Source organism: Homarus americanus, unplaced genomic scaffold (assembly GCF_018991925.1).
Source record: "Homarus americanus isolate GMGI-L3 unplaced genomic scaffold, GMGI_Hamer_2.0 scaffold15794, whole genome shotgun sequence".
NCBI lineage: Eukaryota > Metazoa > Arthropoda > Malacostraca > Decapoda > Nephropidae > Homarus > Homarus americanus.
In genome coordinates this window covers 1,117,406-1,138,056 of record NW_024748849.1, presented here as the reverse complement: position 1 = coordinate 1,138,056, position 20,651 = coordinate 1,117,406, and the positions used below count along the sequence as shown (strand labels likewise).

The window sequence follows — 20,651 nt, the reverse complement described above, 5'->3', positions numbered from 1 at the left end:
ACTGTACCGTGTGCGCACATTGCAGCTGTCACACTTAGGCAGTAAAACTGCTGCACTTGGTGGGTTAAACTAGCCTGAATCATCTTGAGTTTACCATACACCCTTTTGTTAACTTGGCTTGGGCTTATCATACATATTGACTATAAAATACCTCATGGTTAAACTAGCATGAATCTATTATATACTGTACTGTACAGTATGGTTAAACCAGCATGAATCTATTATAAACTATACCTTATGGTTAAACCAGCATGAATCTATTATATACTGTAACTTGTAGTTAAACCAGCATGAATCTATTATATAATATACCTTATGGTTAAACCAGCATGAATCTATTATATACTATACCTTATGGTTAAACCAGCATGAATATATCATATACTGTAACTTATGGTTGAGCCAGCATGAATCTATTATATACTATACCTTATGGTTAAACAAGTATTTGTCTGTCATGCACTTTGGTTAATCCAACCCAAGTCTATCATAAACCTATTATTGTACAGTAGTTTACATATTCTCAGTCCACAAACCATATTATTTTTATAAAATTTGCAGTCTATCATACACCCTTGGGTCAAAATAACTGGAAACTGTCATACATATTTTGTTGGAAGTAACACAAATCTATTCCATGCCTTTTCATTAAACCAGTATGAACCTACCCTCTACCTTTTGGTTAAATGTTTGGGTTTATCATATACCTTATACATATTACAACCAACCAGAATCTACCACACTTATTTTGTTAAAACAGTTTGAGCCTATCATATTTATTTTGGCTAAACTAAACCAAGTTCACCAATCACTTTTTGCTTAAACTAACCAAGTAAGCCAGTTTGACCTTATCACACACCTGGTTAAACCAGCCTGGGTCCATCATCCACTCATTGCTTAAACTCAATTCTCTTGCACACCTATGTTGGTCAACCTACCACATATCAAACTCCTTACATAACCAGCCAAAATTTACAATACTGTACAGTGCACCTTTTGGCTAAACAACACTTCAGTGTACTGTTACACATTTTCACTAAACTAGCTTGATCATACCAACTTTTATCAACATAGCCTTAGTAAATCAAACATCTTTTTGGTTTACCTACCTTAAACTGATTAAACATCTTTGTTAATCTGGCCTTAGTCCACCATACACCTTTTCATTCACACACTTCTAGGCTAACTAACCAGAGTCTATCATACCCCCTTTATTCAAAATAACCTGCATCCATCATACACATTTTTTATAAAATCAAAATGAGTCTATTAAATGCCATTAGTTGTATAGTTCAGTACAGTACTAGCATGAGTATCATTCACTTCTTGTATAAATAACCTGTCATATCTCTTGTTGTTAAACCAGCCTGAGTATATTCATAATCTTTTGGTTGGACTACCTAAAATCTTATCATTCGCCTTTTGATTAATGTATCTTGATTCAACAACGTACTTTTCAGTTAAACTATCTTCATTCTATCCATACACTAGTCTGAGAATAACAAACATTTTAGCTAAAACAACCAATAATATATATATATATATATATATATATATATATATATATATATATATATATATATATATATATATATATATATATATATATATATATATATATATATATATTTTAAACTTGCCTCACTTTATAAAACACCTTTTGGTTAAAACAACTTCAGTCATCTACAACTCTTGATTTATCAGAGGCTATCACATGCTTTTTCCTTAAACAAGCCCAAGTCCATCAAATACCTTTGGTTAAACCACACAGTCTTTCTCTTCCTATCACTCTACCACATATTCATCATTGTTATATAATTTTACATTACAGCCTGTGTATACGATTATTATAAGTCACAGTTGCACATCTCTTATCTGAAATAACTCCAATGATATTATTATTTTCATATTATCAGGTCCTATAATCTCAGCCAGTTCCTTCTTCTAAGCAACACCTTGTATATAAAGAAAATAATTTCCAGGTAGAATAAGTAGAAAGGCCAACTATATAACATAAAAAATTTATATTTCAATAATATTAATGTATCACATGACACTAAGATTTACAAGACTATTTCTCTGTTGAGGAATCAAGAAATATATTACAATCTTCTGCCTTCTAGTAGATAAACAACTCAGTCTCCACGGAAACAACTTGTCCGAACAACAAAGTCAAGAATTAAAAGCCAAGAAATCTATATATTAAATGACAGTAATGGCATGGAAATTTGTGACACTTAGAGAAGTTAAAAAATAAATAATTCCAACTTTTGATAAAACATAAGTTATGTCTGATGAGCAATCAGAACTAAAAACTGTACAAAAGTAATAAAATTACAAAAAGCAAATACAGTAATTTGTACATTCCTTCCTATTTACAATGGTAAAAAAGATATCAAAATATGGGAACACAAGTCCTCCCCGGGACAACAGGTCTGGCATCCGGGGCCCCAGGGTCAGAGGTCCAAGGGCCCAGCCGGGGCCTGGGGGCACCACGCCCACCACACTGTCATGCTCAACAACAACCACCCTCACATTCCATACAAAAAAGACAGTAAAAACAGGCAAGGAAACAAGATATTTGGCTAAAGTAGCCTATTGAGGGCGGAGCAGGTGAACCAGGGGAACCACATCTGGTGGTTGGGGCCAGGTAGACCCCACTGAGTGAACAACTATTTTAACATGGCTGTAGGGGAGGAGGCCAGAGGTGCTCCCTCCTGACTCACCCATCACATTAACAATCATTGCCAACAGTGTAGCTGTACCCTTGTAGATTCCCTTGAGGGGAGCGAGTATTTTTCCCTAACAAATGACAGTGCAGAACATTACATTAATAAAAAAAGAACAAAAATGGTGGCTGCAATCAGCCCATGAGATGCAAGTGATTAAATCCTTGCGTAACTAACATAGTGCATCAAGTGAGCAACACCAACGGTATCTACATTTGTACATAATTATGGTAGTTTGTTACATTATTGTAAATATTAAGTTATTACTAAGAAAGAGAAGCAATTATCATCTGCAGTCAGAGCCTTCCTTGTACGGGTATAACGTGTGGTGTATTGAGGGGACGTCTGGCAGAGGTGGTCCTGATTGCTGTCGAGGAGACCCTAAGCTACCGGCCGGGCCTCCACTTTCGGTCACATTTCTGCCGGCAGCTGCTATTTGAGCCTCTAATCTTTGTAACATTTCTTCAGGCATTTCAGATCTTGTCGGTGGACCCAGTCCTCCCAGACCATAATCTACTGGGCCCATATTTAACTGCTCTGGTATATTACATGCAGTGGGTGGGTCACTTTTTTGAGGATAAACAGCGTACGGAGTTGCAACAAGTGGATTAAGGTTCTCTTGCTGTGACAATCTGGATTCTGCCTGATACTCACTTGCTATTAGAGGATTGGGTTGAGGCGGTGGCGACGGAGGGGTTATGTCAGGTATAGATTTTTCAAAGTGGGACTCAGGGGGTAGATCAGGTGGTTTTGGGTTAGGAGGACCTGGACCTTGATCTTGAACATCAGAATGAGGCTTTCTAGGGGTGTTGGAGGCAACATAGCCATCTAAGCGTCTGGACAATTTTAGTTTGAGGGGCACTTTGGGAATACTGGATTCTTCTTTATTGGAATCAGAATCTGGCTTTGTTAATGACAGCCGAATCTTCAAAGAAGGAGGCATAATCGTGTCTGAATCTAACCTTTCCTCTTTAGAAATTCCAGAATCATTAATCTCCCCCTTAATATTTTTAATATTACTCGAATTATCACTCTTGCCTTTCCCAAATCTTATTACTAATTTTGGAGCATTTGTGCTATCCCCAGTTATTACTTTAATGTCATGTTTGTCAGCAGAGTTAAGGTCCTTACTCTCAGTACTGGAGCTATGACCAGCCTCACCCGAATATACCTTACGCTTCTTGGCTTTTTTGTCTCTGTCTGAGCCCTTTAGTCCACCCTTCTTCCCAGGTTTGTCGAAGTCAGCCATAATTTGTTCACGAAATTTCATGTTGTCACTCTTAATTTTAACCATGGGGTTTTCTTCAGCAAGTCTTTTCTTGGGAGGTCGTTGTTTTCCAGCTAGTTCTTTACTATCAGTGACCGTCATGACTTCACTTCCCTTCTTCCCTAAACTTATTCTTAGTTTTGGTGGTGGTTTGGCACTCGAGACATCCTTCTCCTCCAAGATCTTGGACTCTTTGGCACCTCTTGGTCTCTTTCTGCTGGCATCTCCGCTCTCTGTTGTTTCTGAATTGCGTTTACCAGATTCTTCCCTAATGGTCCAGACTTTCAAATGTCTAAGTTCTCGGGGTGGTCTTTTCCGTCTCCCTCCCCCGGCTGCAGTACTCGGAGGCTCATCTTGAGTATACATCTTGTAGTCTTCTCGAGTTGGTATGGATGTCATGGATGCTACAGCCTTGGGAATAGTGATGCCAGTTCTTACATGTGGGGGAGGGTTTGGGGTATTGTTTATAGGCCCCGAGTCTGGTGGTTCAGCTGGCATTTGATCTTGATAGCAATATTGCCGAATAAGTTCCTTTTTCCTCATTCGTCGTAATGTTGAAGTTGTGGATATTGGTGTCGGAGCACCCACCGCCTCTTGAGGTGGAGCTGCTGTATTGCAATTTGAGTATGAGTTGGCATATGGCCCTTTAATCTTAAGTTTTAGCTGATTCGTTCTTTCATCGATGCCAATTTGCGCAGTTGGAACAGTGAGAGAGACTTTACTGTGGTCCCCTACAGCTTTCTGAATAACTGTAAGTTCTGAGGTTTGGTTCGAGTCTCTCGCCTCACTTATGTTTGATATTGTAAGTTTGTTTTCAGATATGTTTGCAGTATATTCAGCACTAAATTGTGGCAGATTTTGTAATCTGTCTGGTGTTTTTGGTGGATCATCTGGGATGGCATCACCCTGAGGTGGTGTGGGTGAATGAACACTCCTCCTTAACTGAGAATTTTGCATATTTCTATAATCTTCAAGTATTTTGGCAACTTTATCATCATCATTATTTAACTTAACAACCCCCTTATCCTTATATGATGATTTAGACTTTTTACTAGACTTCTTGGGAGATTGTTCCTTGTGGTCAGCCATGTATGTTGGTGTCGATGACTGCTGTTGGGGAGTTGTGTCTACAGACTGACGTTTTTCACGAGATTTTCGAAGATCATCTAACGTGTTGTTGGCTGGACCATCATCATCAAATTCGTTGTCAAAATCAAAGTCATATACTGTTCCCACCAGCTCCTTAGGCACAGAGACTGAATTGAATCTTGGACTTTGGCCTCTGCCTTTCCCTTTACCAGAATTCCTACCACGCCCTTTATTGTATGATGCCCTGTTCAGCTTTGTTGATTTCTTTTCTCTGGTTTTTGGGCTTTCCTTATTCCATCGTGGAGACAATTTTCGAGATCTTGGAGATTTCTTCTCAGGAACTTTCTGGGGTTTTGGCTCCTGCATATAAATTGGCACACGTTTCTGAGTAGGTTCTTCTTTCTGGTGAATGACACTATCATCAACAGTAATGGTTTCAATTTTAGAATCAGGTACTTCCACTGTAGTGTGCTGAGGCGATGACTCCCTTTGACTGGTGGGACTCATCACCGCTGGGAGAGGAGACTTGTTAAGTGAACTTAGACTAGTTGTAGTTGTGGCTGACTTGGCTACAGACATAACAGAGTTAGAGACAGGTGGACTCACATTCTTCTTTGTTGTGAACACTGAGTTGACAGGAGGAGACACTAGTGGTCTGGGACACTTATTGGCTCCACTGACAGTGTCACTAGTTGTAACACTTGCTGATATGGCAACCTGGGAAGTTTTACTAGACTGGGGAGAAACTTGAGGCTCCACTGGTACCCTGTTTGTCCTCAACATTAATACTGAATGATCGGCAGGTGACATCTCTGGCAGCGGTACACTGGTCTGTGGTGGCTGTGAGGCTGATGAAACAGAAGTGTCACATTTGTTATATATACTTGATGGAGAAGGTTGTGGTTGTGCAGTTTTGTTGTGTGATAATACTGGTGAGGGGGGCTCTTCTCTAGCTGTTGTGAGCTGCTGCCCTCTACTAGTGGTAGGTGAGGTGAGACCTGGGACAATCTTATTGCCAGTAGTTGGTGGAGAAGGTAGTGGTGGTGCAACCATCATGCTCGGCAATCCAGGAGAGGGTAATGGTTTCCCAACTTTAGTACCTGAGGCTGCTGGTCGGTTATTTGCCTTATTATTGGTTGGAAGAATTTCTGGAGTGGGAGGCCGGTTTTCAAGGCTGGGTAATCTCGCAAGTTCCTGAGCAGAACATACATTAGTTTTATCTGGAATTTGATTTTCTCGAGAAGACTGTGCATACTGTTGTTGACTGAGAGCTGCCATTTCGGAGGCACTTTGTTGTTGTAAATACGCTAATGTTGGATTAAACATCTGAGGAGGAATACCAGCCTCCATAATCTGGCGTAATCGGCTAGTAAGTAGAGCTTCTGACGGCAATATAGTACGGGCATTTAAAATATCAAAGTGAGTAAACAGCCGATGTTGTGTATCTGGGTACATAGCTCGTTGTAAATCTAACATTGACATAGATGGAGGAAGGCCAAGATCAAGACCAGGCATGGGCAAATGAGGTGGAAGGTGTGTGCCACTGCTAGGATCCACTTTATGATCCTGTGGAGGCGGACTTTTCACCCACTGACCTCGCCACTGTTCCACAAAATTAGCAGCAACTGGAGAAGTTGCACTCTTGGGAGTTAATGTTTCCACAGATGATGCCTGAGAAGAAGGAACAGAAGATTCTGGGGGAGGAACAGAAAAATTGGCTGAGTTAGGCTGACTGTGAGGTGGAGAAGCTGCAAGTTCAATCTGCACTTCAGAAGTAGGTAAAGAATTACTGGGCTCAGGTTGTGCTTCAGCCTGCCTTTTCATCTCCCCTATGACATCTTCCAGATTCTTTCTTCTCGTTGGAGAAACAAATTTATTGACAGTCTGTTTGAATTCCACTGTACTTGGTACAACCACCGGGGTTTTACTGTTTGTATCTATTGTTTCCAAACAGGACTCTTCAGGCATAAAATTATTTACAATACTATTTACATTGACCAGGTCATTACAAACAGGTTGAATTCTATCTACAGGTTCAGGTGTAGTTATTGCACTCTTATATCCACTGTCCTTGGGCTGTTCTACTCTCTTTTCTTCAGACACAAGCACAGAATCTTCATCACTGTCACCAATGCGAACCCTTTTGTTGTCTGGCTCTGTGTCAGAAGTCTCGACAATGTCCGCTAATCTTCCAACTTTTACTTCCTCATCAACATACCCAAACACACCAGGCTTCTTTTGTTGTTCTATATTTACAGATATATCTAACCGTTCTACTACAGAGTCTTTTTCTCTTACAGAAGAAGCCTCTGCTTCAGCTGGTGTTTGCATCACAGTTCTCACAGGTTCTTCCTCTTTTCTCACTGGTATCTCCTCTTCAGCTCTGGTTTCTATTCTTAGTGGTTCCAGATCTCTGACTACTTCCACTTGTTCCTGTGCTACCTCTTCCAACTTATCCAAGACTTCAGGTTCTTTTGTTTGTTCACTTTCTTTAACCAATTCCAAAGTTTGTCTTAATGACTGTGATTGTTCTCTCTGGGATTCCAATTGGTCTTCCAAGGGGTCCTGAACCCTCACAATCTCACCTTTTTCTTTTACTAACTCCTTCTCTTTTACGAAGTCTTTTCTTTCGGTTGGTAACGTTTCCTTATCTTTGTATAAGACCTTCTCTCTTAAAATATCTTTCTTTTCTCTTAATGGCAAAACCTTTTCTCTTGGTGGCAGAATTTTTTCTCTTGGTGGCAGAATTTTTTCTTTGGGAGGCAAAGTTTCTCTGGGTGGTAAAGCCTTTTCTCTAGAGGGTAAAACTTTTTCTCTAGAGGGTAAAACTTTTTCTCTAGAGGGTAAAACTTTTTCTCTAGAGGGTAAAACTTTTTCTCTAGAGGGTAAAACTTTTTCTCTAGAGGGCAAGACTTTTTCCCTAGAAGGCAACACTCTTTCTCTGGAAGGAAGTACCTTCTCTCTTGGAGACAAAACTTTTTCTTTCGAATGTATAACCTTTTCTCTTTGTACTTCTTTTTCTATTATAATATCAATATTTTCTGAAGAGTCAGTTTCTTTCGAAGACTGATCAACTTCTCTTGATGTAACAGTCTTTGAACTTGGGGTTGCTTCAGTTTCTTTCTCTGTCACTGCCTTATCTTTCTGTACACTTTCCTTTTCTCTTAAGGATACAGCTTCATCCTTAAGAACCTCTTCTTCTTTTTGAGCTTGTTTCTTTTCTCTGGACAGATCTATCTTTTCCCATGCTGGCTCTGTCTCTTTCAATGCCTCTTTCTTTTCGGAGCTGGTGATTCCTTGTGTTGGGGTTGGCTTCTCTTCACTGCTTCCCTCTGGGACCTTCTTGCTGGACTTGAGTGATTCCTCAAGCTGTATCTCTCGCTTACCAAGGAGTTTGTTGTGACTGGCACCAAGGTTGTGGGGGAGTGAATGCGGTTCTCTCTCTCTTCCTCTTCTCGGTCCTCTTGGTGGCGCATGAGAGTTACTTCTGATGTCTTGCAAGGGGACATCACCAGAAGGAGTTCTCGGTCGGCACTGAGCCCCACTTTGACGCAATCTTGGCTCCAATCCAGCCTCTCTTCTGATAGTTGGTTTGGGACTGCTATCTTCCGTCTCAGTGGGCACTCGGGGTTCACTTCTCTCAGTAATCGGCGGCTGAAACCCATGTTCAGGCCGCCCTTCGGAAGTTTTAAGCTTCTTATCAGGGGCCTTCCTAAGGGTTCCAACTGCCGGTTCCTGGTTCTCATCCTCTCTCTCATCACTATCGGAGGTGAGGCGAAGGTCACCCGAGATGTTTGTGGGTCCACGAAAGGGCTGGCTCTTTGAGGAGGACTCTTGACAATCATTGACTGATTTATGAGCTGGAGATATGTGTGCCTTCTTTCCTGGGGTGGTAGGTCTTCCATTCTCATTTTCATCTGACGAGCTCTGGTATTCTCGGACGAAAATATCTCCACGAAAAAACTGGTCACCTGTTGGGGCCACCTTTATCGTCTCAGGAACTGGATCTGGTTTATCTTTTATGACTTTCTCCTTTTTGACTGTGCCCACAGATTCTTCTTCACTGTCTGAAAATATGGACTTTGATATCTTCTGCACATCTTTCTGATCTTTTGGCACTCTTCTTGCCGCTGCTTGACTTTCTGATTCACTCTCTGATTCAGAGTTTGTGATGTTGGCAGGTGAAAGATGCTTGGCTGCACGGGGTGACTTGGATTTTGATCGCCCACTGGTTTTACTCTCTTGACGGGAGATTCTTTTTGTTTTTGCTGGTGGTAAGACAGGGACAGGTGGCACCTCAGGGTCTTCAAGACCAGCAGTGACAGAAACACCAACTTTACTGTTGCCACCTTTGAGGTTCTCCGCGGCTTTCTTGGCAGCTTGACGCATAGGTACATAAGGGAGAATTTCAGGGGGATCAAATAAGTTCTTTTTGGGAGCATCAGCACCCTCAATTTTAATATCATCAACCCCTTTATCAATTTTATCCTTGGTAATCTTCCCTTTTCTTCCTTTAGTTGGTGTTACTCTTTTCTCATCTGCTACTTTTCTTTCCTCAATGATCTCTGGCTCTTCGGACTCCTCTTTTACATCTTTAACTAATTTTGCTGCAGTCTTCTTTGCCTCAGCAGTTGTTGTATCTGCAGGTATAGGCGTGGCAACAGCCACAACAGTGGTAGAGGATGTACTCGTTGTATTTTGACTAGTGATGAGTTCTGATGCCTTCTTTGCTGCCTTTCTCTGGGGTACAAACAAATGGCCTGGCGTCGCCTCCACCTCACTGCTCTTTGTGCTGATGAGCTCAGGATCAACCTCATCAGCTGGTCTCATTTCAGTTTTCCCTTTTTCTACACTCACAGTCTTTTTCACTGTTCTTCCTCCCTTATCAATTTTCTTTTTATTCATTCTCTCAACCTTTGCCTCAATCTTTGGAGTAAATTCTTTCTTAGCTGCCTTTGTCTTTAAAGTTGCATGGTTTTGAGAATCTATGGTACTTTCTTTATTTTCATCATCACTATTCACATCACTATCACTTAATGTAATTTCACTCTTCTTATCACGTTTCTTTGGTCCTTTACTTAAAGCCGTATTGCGACCATTATCAGAACTGCTGTCTGTCCGGTCACTTACACCAAACACATCACCACTGACAGCCGTTGGATCATTACTCTTCTCACTATTGTCCTCGTCACTGGACAGTTTGTATGTGGGACGACCCAACTCATCGTCATCACTCAACTCCAACTTAGGAGGTTCACATACTGGAGAACTCACGGTTGTTGGTTCAATACCCACTACATTTTTCACCCATTTTCCTTTACGATTACATCTTTTCTCTTTACTTGGAGTAACTGTGACTGAAGTTTCATCCTCACTGCTTACACTAGATTCAACCTTGGGAGGTGTCACTTTTTTCTTATTTCTTCTTTTCCCAGGTTGTGGTTTCGGTTTACTCAATGTCTCTGTCTCATCCTCAGAACTTTCAACACTGGGATGTTCCCTAATAGTTTTAGAGGATGAGGCAGTTATTTCACTTTTGATATCTTTTTCTGGTATAAGGGCATCAAAATCTTTTGTATCTTTATCATCACTAGATGCAGGAATACGATCCCTAAAGGATGCACTCTTAATAGCATTGGCTCGACCAGTCCCTCTTCTCCTTCTGCCAACTCTCCCTCTCACTGACACACTCCCACTTTCCATTACAGGTTTCTCTTTGTCACTGCTCTCTAAGAATGTAAGTTTGCTCTTGCTTGATGCTGGCTCTATTTTGATGGAGTGATTCTCCTTATTCATTTCCTCCTCACTACTGGTGTAAACAGAATAACGTGCATTGCCTTTTGGAGGGAGAGTCCATTTAGTTGACACCAGAGAGGAGTCCGAGTCACTGGTGCTACACATAGAACTAGAACGAGAGCGACGCTGTTCAGCACCATTGACATACAACTTCTTGTATGGATTGTCAGATTTTTCCTTCTTAGGTTTGATGAGACCATTAACATCTTTCTTTTGGGGTGGCTTTTTGCTCTTGGCTTTTTCAGTTAGAGTTCCAGCAATACAAGCAACAATCTTCTCAAACTGCTTTTGGGTATGCAGTGGGGCAGTGTGGTGAGAGTACAGCTGATCATACACAGAGGGGCCATGATTGGCTTGCATAACTGCATCTATTTCCTGAGGGGTCAGGTTCACACTATTACTACTTAGGAGGGACACTTGTTTTGAGAACGTCTGCTCGCGTATCTTAATAAACGATCTTGAAAGTCTCTCTCGCCGATTCACCATATAGCATAGATTGCGAACCTGAAATAAAAGGAAACCCAAATTATTAGAATAAGAAAGTTATTTTCAAAATTATTATATATATATATATATATATATATATATATATATATATATATATATATATATATATATATATATATATATATATATATATATATATATATATATATATATATATATATATATATATGTATGTATGTATGTATGTATGTATGTATGTGTATGTATGTATGTATGTATGTATGTATGTATGTATGTATGTATGTATGTATGTACAGTATGTATGTATGTACAGCATGTATGTATGTATGTATATACAGTATGTATGTATATATGTATGTACAGTATGTATGTATGTATTTACATTAATTTTTATGGGGAAAGATTCCTCATTAATAAAATGTTTAATCATAAGTTCTTTTTCTCTGGAACATATCCCTGATGTATGATGAGAACCTCCTGTACATGTGAGAGAGTAGTTACAGGCCAAGGGAAAAGGCGAGCCACTCTCAGCATAAGGTTAATGTGGACTTACAATGGTTAGTATAAAAATTATTAAACCTTCTCTGGCAGATATCCCCAAGTCCTATTAAAGTCTTCCTTGCATGATACAACTTACAGCTACCGTATTGTGTCAACCATCCCTTGGCTAACAAGAGACCTCGACGCATCAGAGGCCAACTGCTGTACCTTGTACAAATCTCTCATATATTTTCTTTATTTCCCACAATGGGCTAATCAATCAATTTTGCTTGCATTTATAGGGAACAATACATAAATATACTCCCCCAGTAAGCAGCCTATTTTAAAAAAGCTGCCTAGCTTTAGGGCATAGCTAAAATTAATCATAATACCAAGTTAACTAAATGCACAATTAAGGTGAAGGTTGTCATAAGCCAAAAGTCTGAACATGTCCATCTAAGTAACTTATTACTGAAATTAATGAATCATTCATCTTGTAGGTTCATACTCAAGAAAACATGAAACACGTACCCTCTCCAGGTACTGGCGTAACTGTACAAACATCTTCATACGTTCAATATCATGCTCTTGTTGATGGGACAGAAGATCAATTTCCTCACTACGTGGTGTCAACAAAGGCTTATTGAAACTTGCCTGAAAAAAAAAATATTATAAAAATTAAATAGTTCCCATTATACGACCAACTTTAATTACAGTCTTGGACTTCATACTCTTTTTAAGAAGCAGCCACTAAAAACAGGTAAACTATGTATTCCAGTAATTAATGCTGATTAAAGAATTATGTATTATGCTAAATTCAGTTTAATGTACTTAAAACATTGAGTACCTCACTATCTCCAGTTTGCCACAAAATTACATCAATAAACATTTAAAATTGAGTTTAGTGATCTACTTTGTTTTATCATGTTTTTTATAAAACTATAAACCACACTTATCATGTTATACAATATTATTTTTTACTCAAACATCATTCTTGTTATTTATCATTCCTCAATTCATTACTTAAATGTTTCATGTGCTGCCAGTCATTCTCTGATAACCTAATGTGAAGAAATATACAGTACATGTACAGTGATTTAAAGAAATTCTGCAAGGATTATTCTACAACATATGTGGTTATTAGTTTAAGGATTATTTCTACACCATTTAATATTACTGATAACATACCTCATCAGCCTAAACCATTGTGCCCAAATGACAAAGTATACAGTATATAAAAATACAAACGACCTCTCAATTACCCGTCTCTTAAGCTTCCAGTAATTAAATATAGTTTCCGTAGTCTCAAAATCTATATCTAGGAAGTTTGAAGTTTCAAGAACATCAACATGCTTGAAGAACTCTGATTCAATTTGTCGAAGTTTAGCAGCACGAGCTTGGTTCTTTTGCTCCGAGGTCCAATCTTTCTTCTTTTTAGGGACTCCCTCTTCACCTTCCTCACTCTCAGCATCTTCATTTCCAATCTTCTTGCTTGATACACTGTGCTTCTCACAATATGACTGAAATTAAGAGAAATGCCTGTCAACAATATTTAACAAAGGTTATGCATAGCTTCTGTACTAAAAACATACTGAAAACATCCATGGTCAATCCCTGCCACCACATGAAACTGTACTCCATGAGAAATGATTTAAAACAAATGCTTAATCCATGATACTCTACTGGGCGAGAATGGCTTAGTACAGTACTGCCAAACAAATCAAAGGATAAATAATTGGAGGGATTCCTCAATTAGTGAAAATTATAGGAGAGAGGTGTCTGCTCTCTGAGGTAAGCATCTGACACTAAATCTAAAGTGGTGGACTTACACTAAATAAAGATGTTGCTTAAAGGGAAAGTTTCCCACAATTCAAAAATTTGTCATTAAAAACTACAGTGTTTATGTGAGTGAGTGAGAGTGAACTTACTCTTAACTTGACCCCATCATCAGCACTTTCATCTTCAATGATGGCCTTCATCTCCAGGCCATGCTTGAAGGCACAGGTCACATGATAGGCTGTTTTGCAGGTTTTGACTGAGCACTGTATACAAGCCCCACGACGTTCTCGACACAACACACAAACAAGCGCCCATCGACTTTGCTGTAATTAATTGGGATAATATTAGAACTTCAAAGGTGAACACTATAAGTGAGGCAAACAGTGGTAACTAATAACCATATTACAAGATAAAACAACTTTAAAACAATTAACAATAAGATCATTAATGAAATAAAACACACATGAATATAAGTACAGTATACATTATACAATTAAATAAAAGTATTACTGAATGTGTACCAATACCAGACATAACTAAAATTGTCAATGGAAAAAAGCATCAATTTAAGTGACCTTAACAAAAGAAACAAACAGAATATACAATATAATCTCCTTCCACACAAGATAAAAAATAATCTCTTTCAACAGAACTTAAAAGTTCTGCTTCAAGGTGACATTACATTTTGTCTGCTGTAGATACCCAGCATACTCGTGTAACTCAATTTCACTTTCAAAATTTTTTCACAATTGCTTACTGCTCCTTAACTGGTGTGCAATGGTTCATCACACATTTATTTATTGCAATAATACAGTACATCAATAACTCATACACTGAATAATATAAGGGGAATTCTTAAAAAATCAAGACATTTCAACCTGAAACCAACATAAGACACTAGCAGAACAATCACACCCAAATAAAATTGCCATAAGTGATTCATCTCCTTATAAGAACAGGAAATTGAAGTGGGAATCAGTAACAAAAGCTTAATGAACAGTGGGATGAGTGAAAAATTTGGCATAGATCAGATGTGTATATCTCTTTTGGGGAACAACTTGGTGATGCCAAGACATTAGCCAAATGGTGAGGAATGCAACTGTAAATCTATGGCGTAGGAAAGTGTTACTATGGAGAGACCCAGGCAATGAAAAATATATTTTTGGACTTATTTGCTGTTTTAAAGTAGAGTACATATTAAAAACAAAGAAAACAAGTGGGAAATGAGAAAAACTTAGTTCCAAAGAAAATGATCAAAACAATACTTAAAATGATATATATTGTCATTATTAATTAACAATATAGAGAATTTATCAACCGCACAAGCATGAAAAGAAGTCGCAACTCACTGGTATGTTTGGGATCTTCGTAATAGGTTCCATCCGCTCAACTGAACCAATTGACACTTCAGGAATCCATAATGCACATGCTACATGAGCCCATTTCTGTCCAGATTTTGTGGACTTCATTGCACCTCCTGTTGACACACAAAATATGTATGACTATAATGTATTTTAGACACCAAGAATTATGATATTTTAACCATCCCTTTTCTGAAGTGATAATAGGTTGATACACAAAGAATCTAACTCAAATATTAATATTTACACCATTTTCTGAAAAATGATGGATTGACTCGGAAAACTCAGGATCCAGCTTAAAATGAGAATCTATTTACGAATAAATTTAAAAATTATATTATCTTCACCTTCATTATACAGTAGTTTCCAAAAAGGAGACAATTGGCATGAAGGTACAGTACCTAGAGGAATAAAAGTATGGCAGCTTTTGTTGACAGGCATAAACAAATACTGTATTCCAATCTCCTTTCATTTGTGAGACATCAGTTACAAAATGAAATCACAGAGGTCAACTCAATAAGATACAACTCTCCTCCATAACCAAACCTAACCTGATCAAACGTAATATAATCTATTCTAACTTAACATAAAGAGAAGAGGAAGAGGTATCAAGTTGCTCAATCCTGGCTAGAGTACAAAATTACAGAATCAATCCATCATTAACCCTTAAGCTCCAGGTTAGGGTGCTGCTGCCAGACTCCCCCCCCCACCCCCCTCGGATAAATCGGGGGGAAAATATCCCCCCCCCCCCAAAAAAACGGGAATAGGCGGACGTTCTGGAACATCACCCGGGGCCTAAGGGGCCTAAGGGTTAATAGCTTTTTGCTAGCATTAAGCAAATTTGTATACCACAGCCAGCTAAAATGAGGAGGAAGGAGATACCAACAAGCTGCAAATACTACATTATGTTCAGCTTACACTCCCAAGGTAAGCAATCCTACTAAATTGATCTATTGGTAAATCTGGTTCTAAATCCAGAACAGAAGGAGCAAGCCTCAAGCTTCCCTTGAACCATCGAGTTACACCAGGCAAACAAAAACCGATTCTGAAATCCTTTTTCTGACAGAGTCCATGGCTAGGATGATCGATGGGGGAGGGAGTCTTGAATCCTTTGAAGGGTCTCTCTAACATCAGGTTGTGTTAACTTGTTAATCCAATTGGGTATCACCTTTCCCTTCTTCCTGTACCATCAGCCAAAAAGGAGAGGGACTGATGTTGCAATTGACCATACCCTCCCAACCTCCATCCAGGGAGTGATGTTATTAAAGCCAATGACTAACCATTCAACAGTACACAAATTTGGGTTCAATCAATTATTTTTGCTTTGGTTCCAGTTGACTAGATATAAACTCGAGGGGTAAAAAGATGGTTTGCCTACCACTCAGTTTTGGGATTCCAAAAGAAAAAGGGATCTTGGCTCTTCTTCCCATAGTCAGGTGGCTCTCATATTCCAAAGCCAGTTATATCAAGAAGGAAAAAATATTCCTTGCCATCTATGATCCCCGCTCCTGTCCCACTTTTGCAAAGGTTGGACCCGATTCAAGGGGTACAGAAACTTTACAGGAAGAAAATAACAGGGAGCAGGGTACATGACAAACGCAGAAAGTAACAGAAAAGAACAAAGACACATGACTCCCTGCTGAACACTGCTCCCAAATGTAAATATTTCAATCACCAACTCTTATATCATTCATCATGGTTAACCTTTTTCAAATACAAATATTCTGTTTTTTCCGAACTTTACCTTGAACCGTTCTAAAAGATACAAATAAACACACTTCCCTCTGAGTTCAACTTCAATATCAATGTCAATTATAAGTATTTAGACTCCTAATAGTCTTAAGGCATTTTCTCCCATCTTAAGAATCCTTAGTAATAAAAATGTCAAAGTTCACTTGGTCACGTTCACTAATAAGACAAGTTTGGACTCAAACTCACCTTTGTTGGGACAGAGAACACAATCAGGTTTGATGCCAAGTGAGCATGTACGGCACAGCCATGAACCTGAAGGGATGGCTGTAATTCCATAGCATGCCTGGTGTACACATATGTTGCACGAGTCACAAAATACCATCTCGTTCCCCTCTTCGCTGTCAGGCTAGAAGGGAGAAATGAAAATGTAAATATCTGAACAAATTAATAATGGCTTATCACTAATGTTACAGCTTGAGATATATAGTGGAACATGTAATCTGACTTTACAGGCTGACAAGAGCACCTTCATTCAGCTTGGGCAACTCAAATGATGACAACAATAAACATATGTATCAATATCAAAGGAAAAAGTTAATCACTTCTTAACAAAATTCATCGACATATTTTCTGATCACAGTATTTATTACACTTAAAACTGACAACTATTCATGCATTACAAACACCACACAATCAACCTTACCTGAGGGGACAGCACACTACTGTTATTACATTAAATTTGAACTCCCTTACTTTCATCCAGTTAAAATAATAGATAACTATGGGACTTGCTGAATATTTGCTGATCAAGAGTAAATTTTGATCAAAGGCTTTAAAAAATTACTTCAGACACAATGATTCCCCTTTTCCTGTGTAACATGCATTCACAGATCCTACCCCTCAAGGTAATCTACACTGCATTTCATCAACTTTCAGGGAAATTGTTGTATTAATGATGAAAACTTTCCTGTAATATAATTTCAATAATATAATCTGTAACAAGCTATTGTGACATAAATATTTAAATCAGCAGAAAATCAGTCAAGTCAGATCACTAAAAGATTACCACCCGAGCTTATTTCACCTTGAGATAACCATACTATAGTTGAGCCAGGCTATGCTAATACAGTACTGTATAGTCTTATCTAACCTAACCTAACTCCTGTCCCTAGCAGCATTAGGGTGATTAATCCTCAACTGAAATAAGCTGGAGGCTAATCTTCCTGTGATCGATCAACATGCATTCCTTTACAAATACAGTACTGTATTGTAACAAAGTTTTCAAACATACTGTACTGTACTAAAATGTAAAATTAACTGTAAAGATCGCAAGAAACAATAAAACCTAAATAGCAAACAAAATTACACATGACTTCTAAATATGTGATTTAGGCTAAGGCTGCACTGAACAAGATGTGTGGTGTGGTGGTGAGTGGCATGTCCCATGTGTTAATCAGCTGCTTGACAGTCGACATCTCCCATAAACCTGTATGTATGTATACATTCATACATACATACATACATGCACATACACACACACACACACACACATATATATATATATATAATATATATATAGTGGTCCCTCGGTTAACGAGATTTCAGTTAACGATTTACCTTCCATAAGATTCTTAACTTCGGTTAACGAGCAATCCCTCGATTAACAAGTTTTGTACGAGCCGACTTCAACATGTTTTCGCTTTTGGCTGTCCACCAGCTGTAGTATTAGTCCGCCAATACAGTAATCGGTTTTAGGGCTTAAATTCCTTACTATTTTAGTAAATATCAAGAAGTTTATACTATTCAATAATTTTAAAAGTTTAATATTAACTTTTTTAGTCATTTTAACAATTATTCAACATAATTGAAGGTAAAGAAACTAGTTTCTGGCGTGCCATCCAGCCTGTTAACACACCAGACAGGCATTAGTCTCTCTCTGTTTTCAGTGGAGGTAACATCTTGCTTGAGACTCTCTTCTACTAAACGCTTTTTTTCTGTGTTTCCAAGCAAATTATTGGTCATTTTGAAATATATTTTACATATTGACAATATATAATGCAGTGCAGTGTTGATTTAAAGAAAATAATCTTGAAATACACCATGAGAACTAAAATTTTATGGGTGAAATGGTGCCATGGGGTGACTTCTCTTCCACCCCAATGCCTTCTCTTCTCCCTTCTCCTCCAACCCCATTATAATTCCCATCATCATCATCCAGGAGCTTTCTAGATACACACCTCAAAGTAAGTGTACTTTTCTACCTTTTTTGTTGAATTTGGGCAATTTTCGGTGAGCTGGAACCAATTACCCAAAAACCCATTGAAACAATGGTTTCGGTTAACGAGTTTTTCGGTTAACGAGCAACCTGCTGGAACGGATTGTGCTCGTTAACCGAGGGACCACTGTATATGTATGTATGTATGTATGTATGTATGTATGTATATATATATATATATATATATATATATATATATATATATATATATATATATATATATATATATATATATATATATATATATATATATATATATATGTGTGTGTGTGTGTGTATATTCAAACATTCTTTACATTTATATACCAAGTACCACATATACAGTACACATTTTTGCACACTCTAAAGAACATCTAAAACTAAAGTGCCCAAAGCAGCAAACCTAAATGTACTATCAGTTAAACAACCTGTATAAGCTCACAACATGCCACTCGTCCTTCAGTAAACACTGATAGATATACAGTAATGTCCCCAATGACCAAAGTTGAACTCCACACATGTGAAGAGCTCTCATTAATCAAAATACAATTCAACCAATTACAAAAAAGCTTCACAAACACTTGGGTCAAGGGGCAGCAGCCACTATGACAGTATTTTTCATAATTGTTAAGAGCAAGAACCATTAGTCCACCACCAAACACAGCCTAGACTTTAAACTGTGATTGATTGATTGACTGATTGGGTAAAATATGTGGTGTTGCAGCCTGTCGCCATTTGACATCAAAGAAAGAAACTCATCCTTAAACTGCAAGTTCCTCTCAAAAGATTACAATGCACAGTCCCTCCCCAAACAATTACATTTCTACTTGAAATGTATCAGATCAGGGAATCATTTTTCAAGAGAAACAACAAAACAAAATATAATAAGACAATAATTAGTCGGGAAATCCATATTAATCTGCTCTAGGTATGTTGTTTCAGGGCTTAGCTCAGATTTGGTGGGAAATATTCTCACTCGATGTCTCAGCTCAGAATACCTTGAACAGACTCCTTAAGGATTTCCCAATGTACTTTATATGTTCATAAGGAAGCATAGAACAACATTTGAGAAGAGAATATTCTGTGGAGATCCATTACACCAAAGGTGGAATACATGGATGTTATCCCCAAGTCCCAGAATAAACTTACTGGCCCCAGACTACACTTGAATCTAGAAAAAACAACCGAGAGACCTGCAAATGAAGGCACACTGGAAATAAGTGTTGGCCCATGTTATCAATAATCATCCTACTGGGTTGTTTAGTTAGTTTTAATGCTCTTGCAATGCCACTATTAACATAATAATATGTATGTCAATAAATTTAGACTGTGGGCCAGACACAAGCATGTGTAAATATGTAATGGGACAACTCCTTTCTCCCACCCAGAACAGACATAAGGATGAGTAACCATAGTGAGATGAACCTGGTTTGATGAGCTGGTCAAAGCATATTAGTTGTGGGGCATTTCTGATTACAACCATTATTGGGCACTGGTGACTGATACTTCTCAATACTGTACACCTTCTTAAGAGTCTGTGGTTGTAACTGAGAATGAATAACTAATACAAGAATTTTCTTCTGGATTAGTTAATTATATCAGACAACTATTTTAGCAAATCATCTGAGGCAGGGAACCAGATCTGGAGTTTTGAAACCCAATGATTGAAGCCTGTAACAGGAGCCTCTCAAGAAATGACTAAGCTATTATACTTATTTTTAATAACTTTAACTGGA

General features: G+C 38.3%; 1 protein-coding gene across 3 annotated transcripts in view; it reads right to left on the bottom strand.

The window, feature by feature from the left end:
* Positions 1 to 2,009: 2,009 nt before the first annotated feature.
* Positions 2,010 to 20,651, bottom strand: part of LOC121853100 (PHD finger protein rhinoceros-like) — a 45,092-nt gene continuing 26,450 nt past the window's right edge. For all 3 annotated transcript variants that reach the window (XM_042347039.1, XM_042347038.1, XM_042347040.1), the window contains 6 exons: positions 16,908 to 17,067; positions 14,958 to 15,085; positions 13,758 to 13,931; positions 13,092 to 13,349; positions 12,361 to 12,483; positions 2,010 to 11,385 (listed from right to left, as the gene is read on the bottom strand). In XM_042347039.1, the coding sequence (XP_042202973.1) occupies positions 3,016 to 11,385; positions 12,361 to 12,483; positions 13,092 to 13,349; positions 13,758 to 13,931; positions 14,958 to 15,085; positions 16,908 to 17,067 (9,213 nt within the window). In that variant the 3' untranslated portion in view covers positions 2,010 to 3,015. The remainder of the gene's footprint in view (positions 11,386 to 12,360; positions 12,484 to 13,091; positions 13,350 to 13,757; positions 13,932 to 14,957; positions 15,086 to 16,907; positions 17,068 to 20,651) is intronic.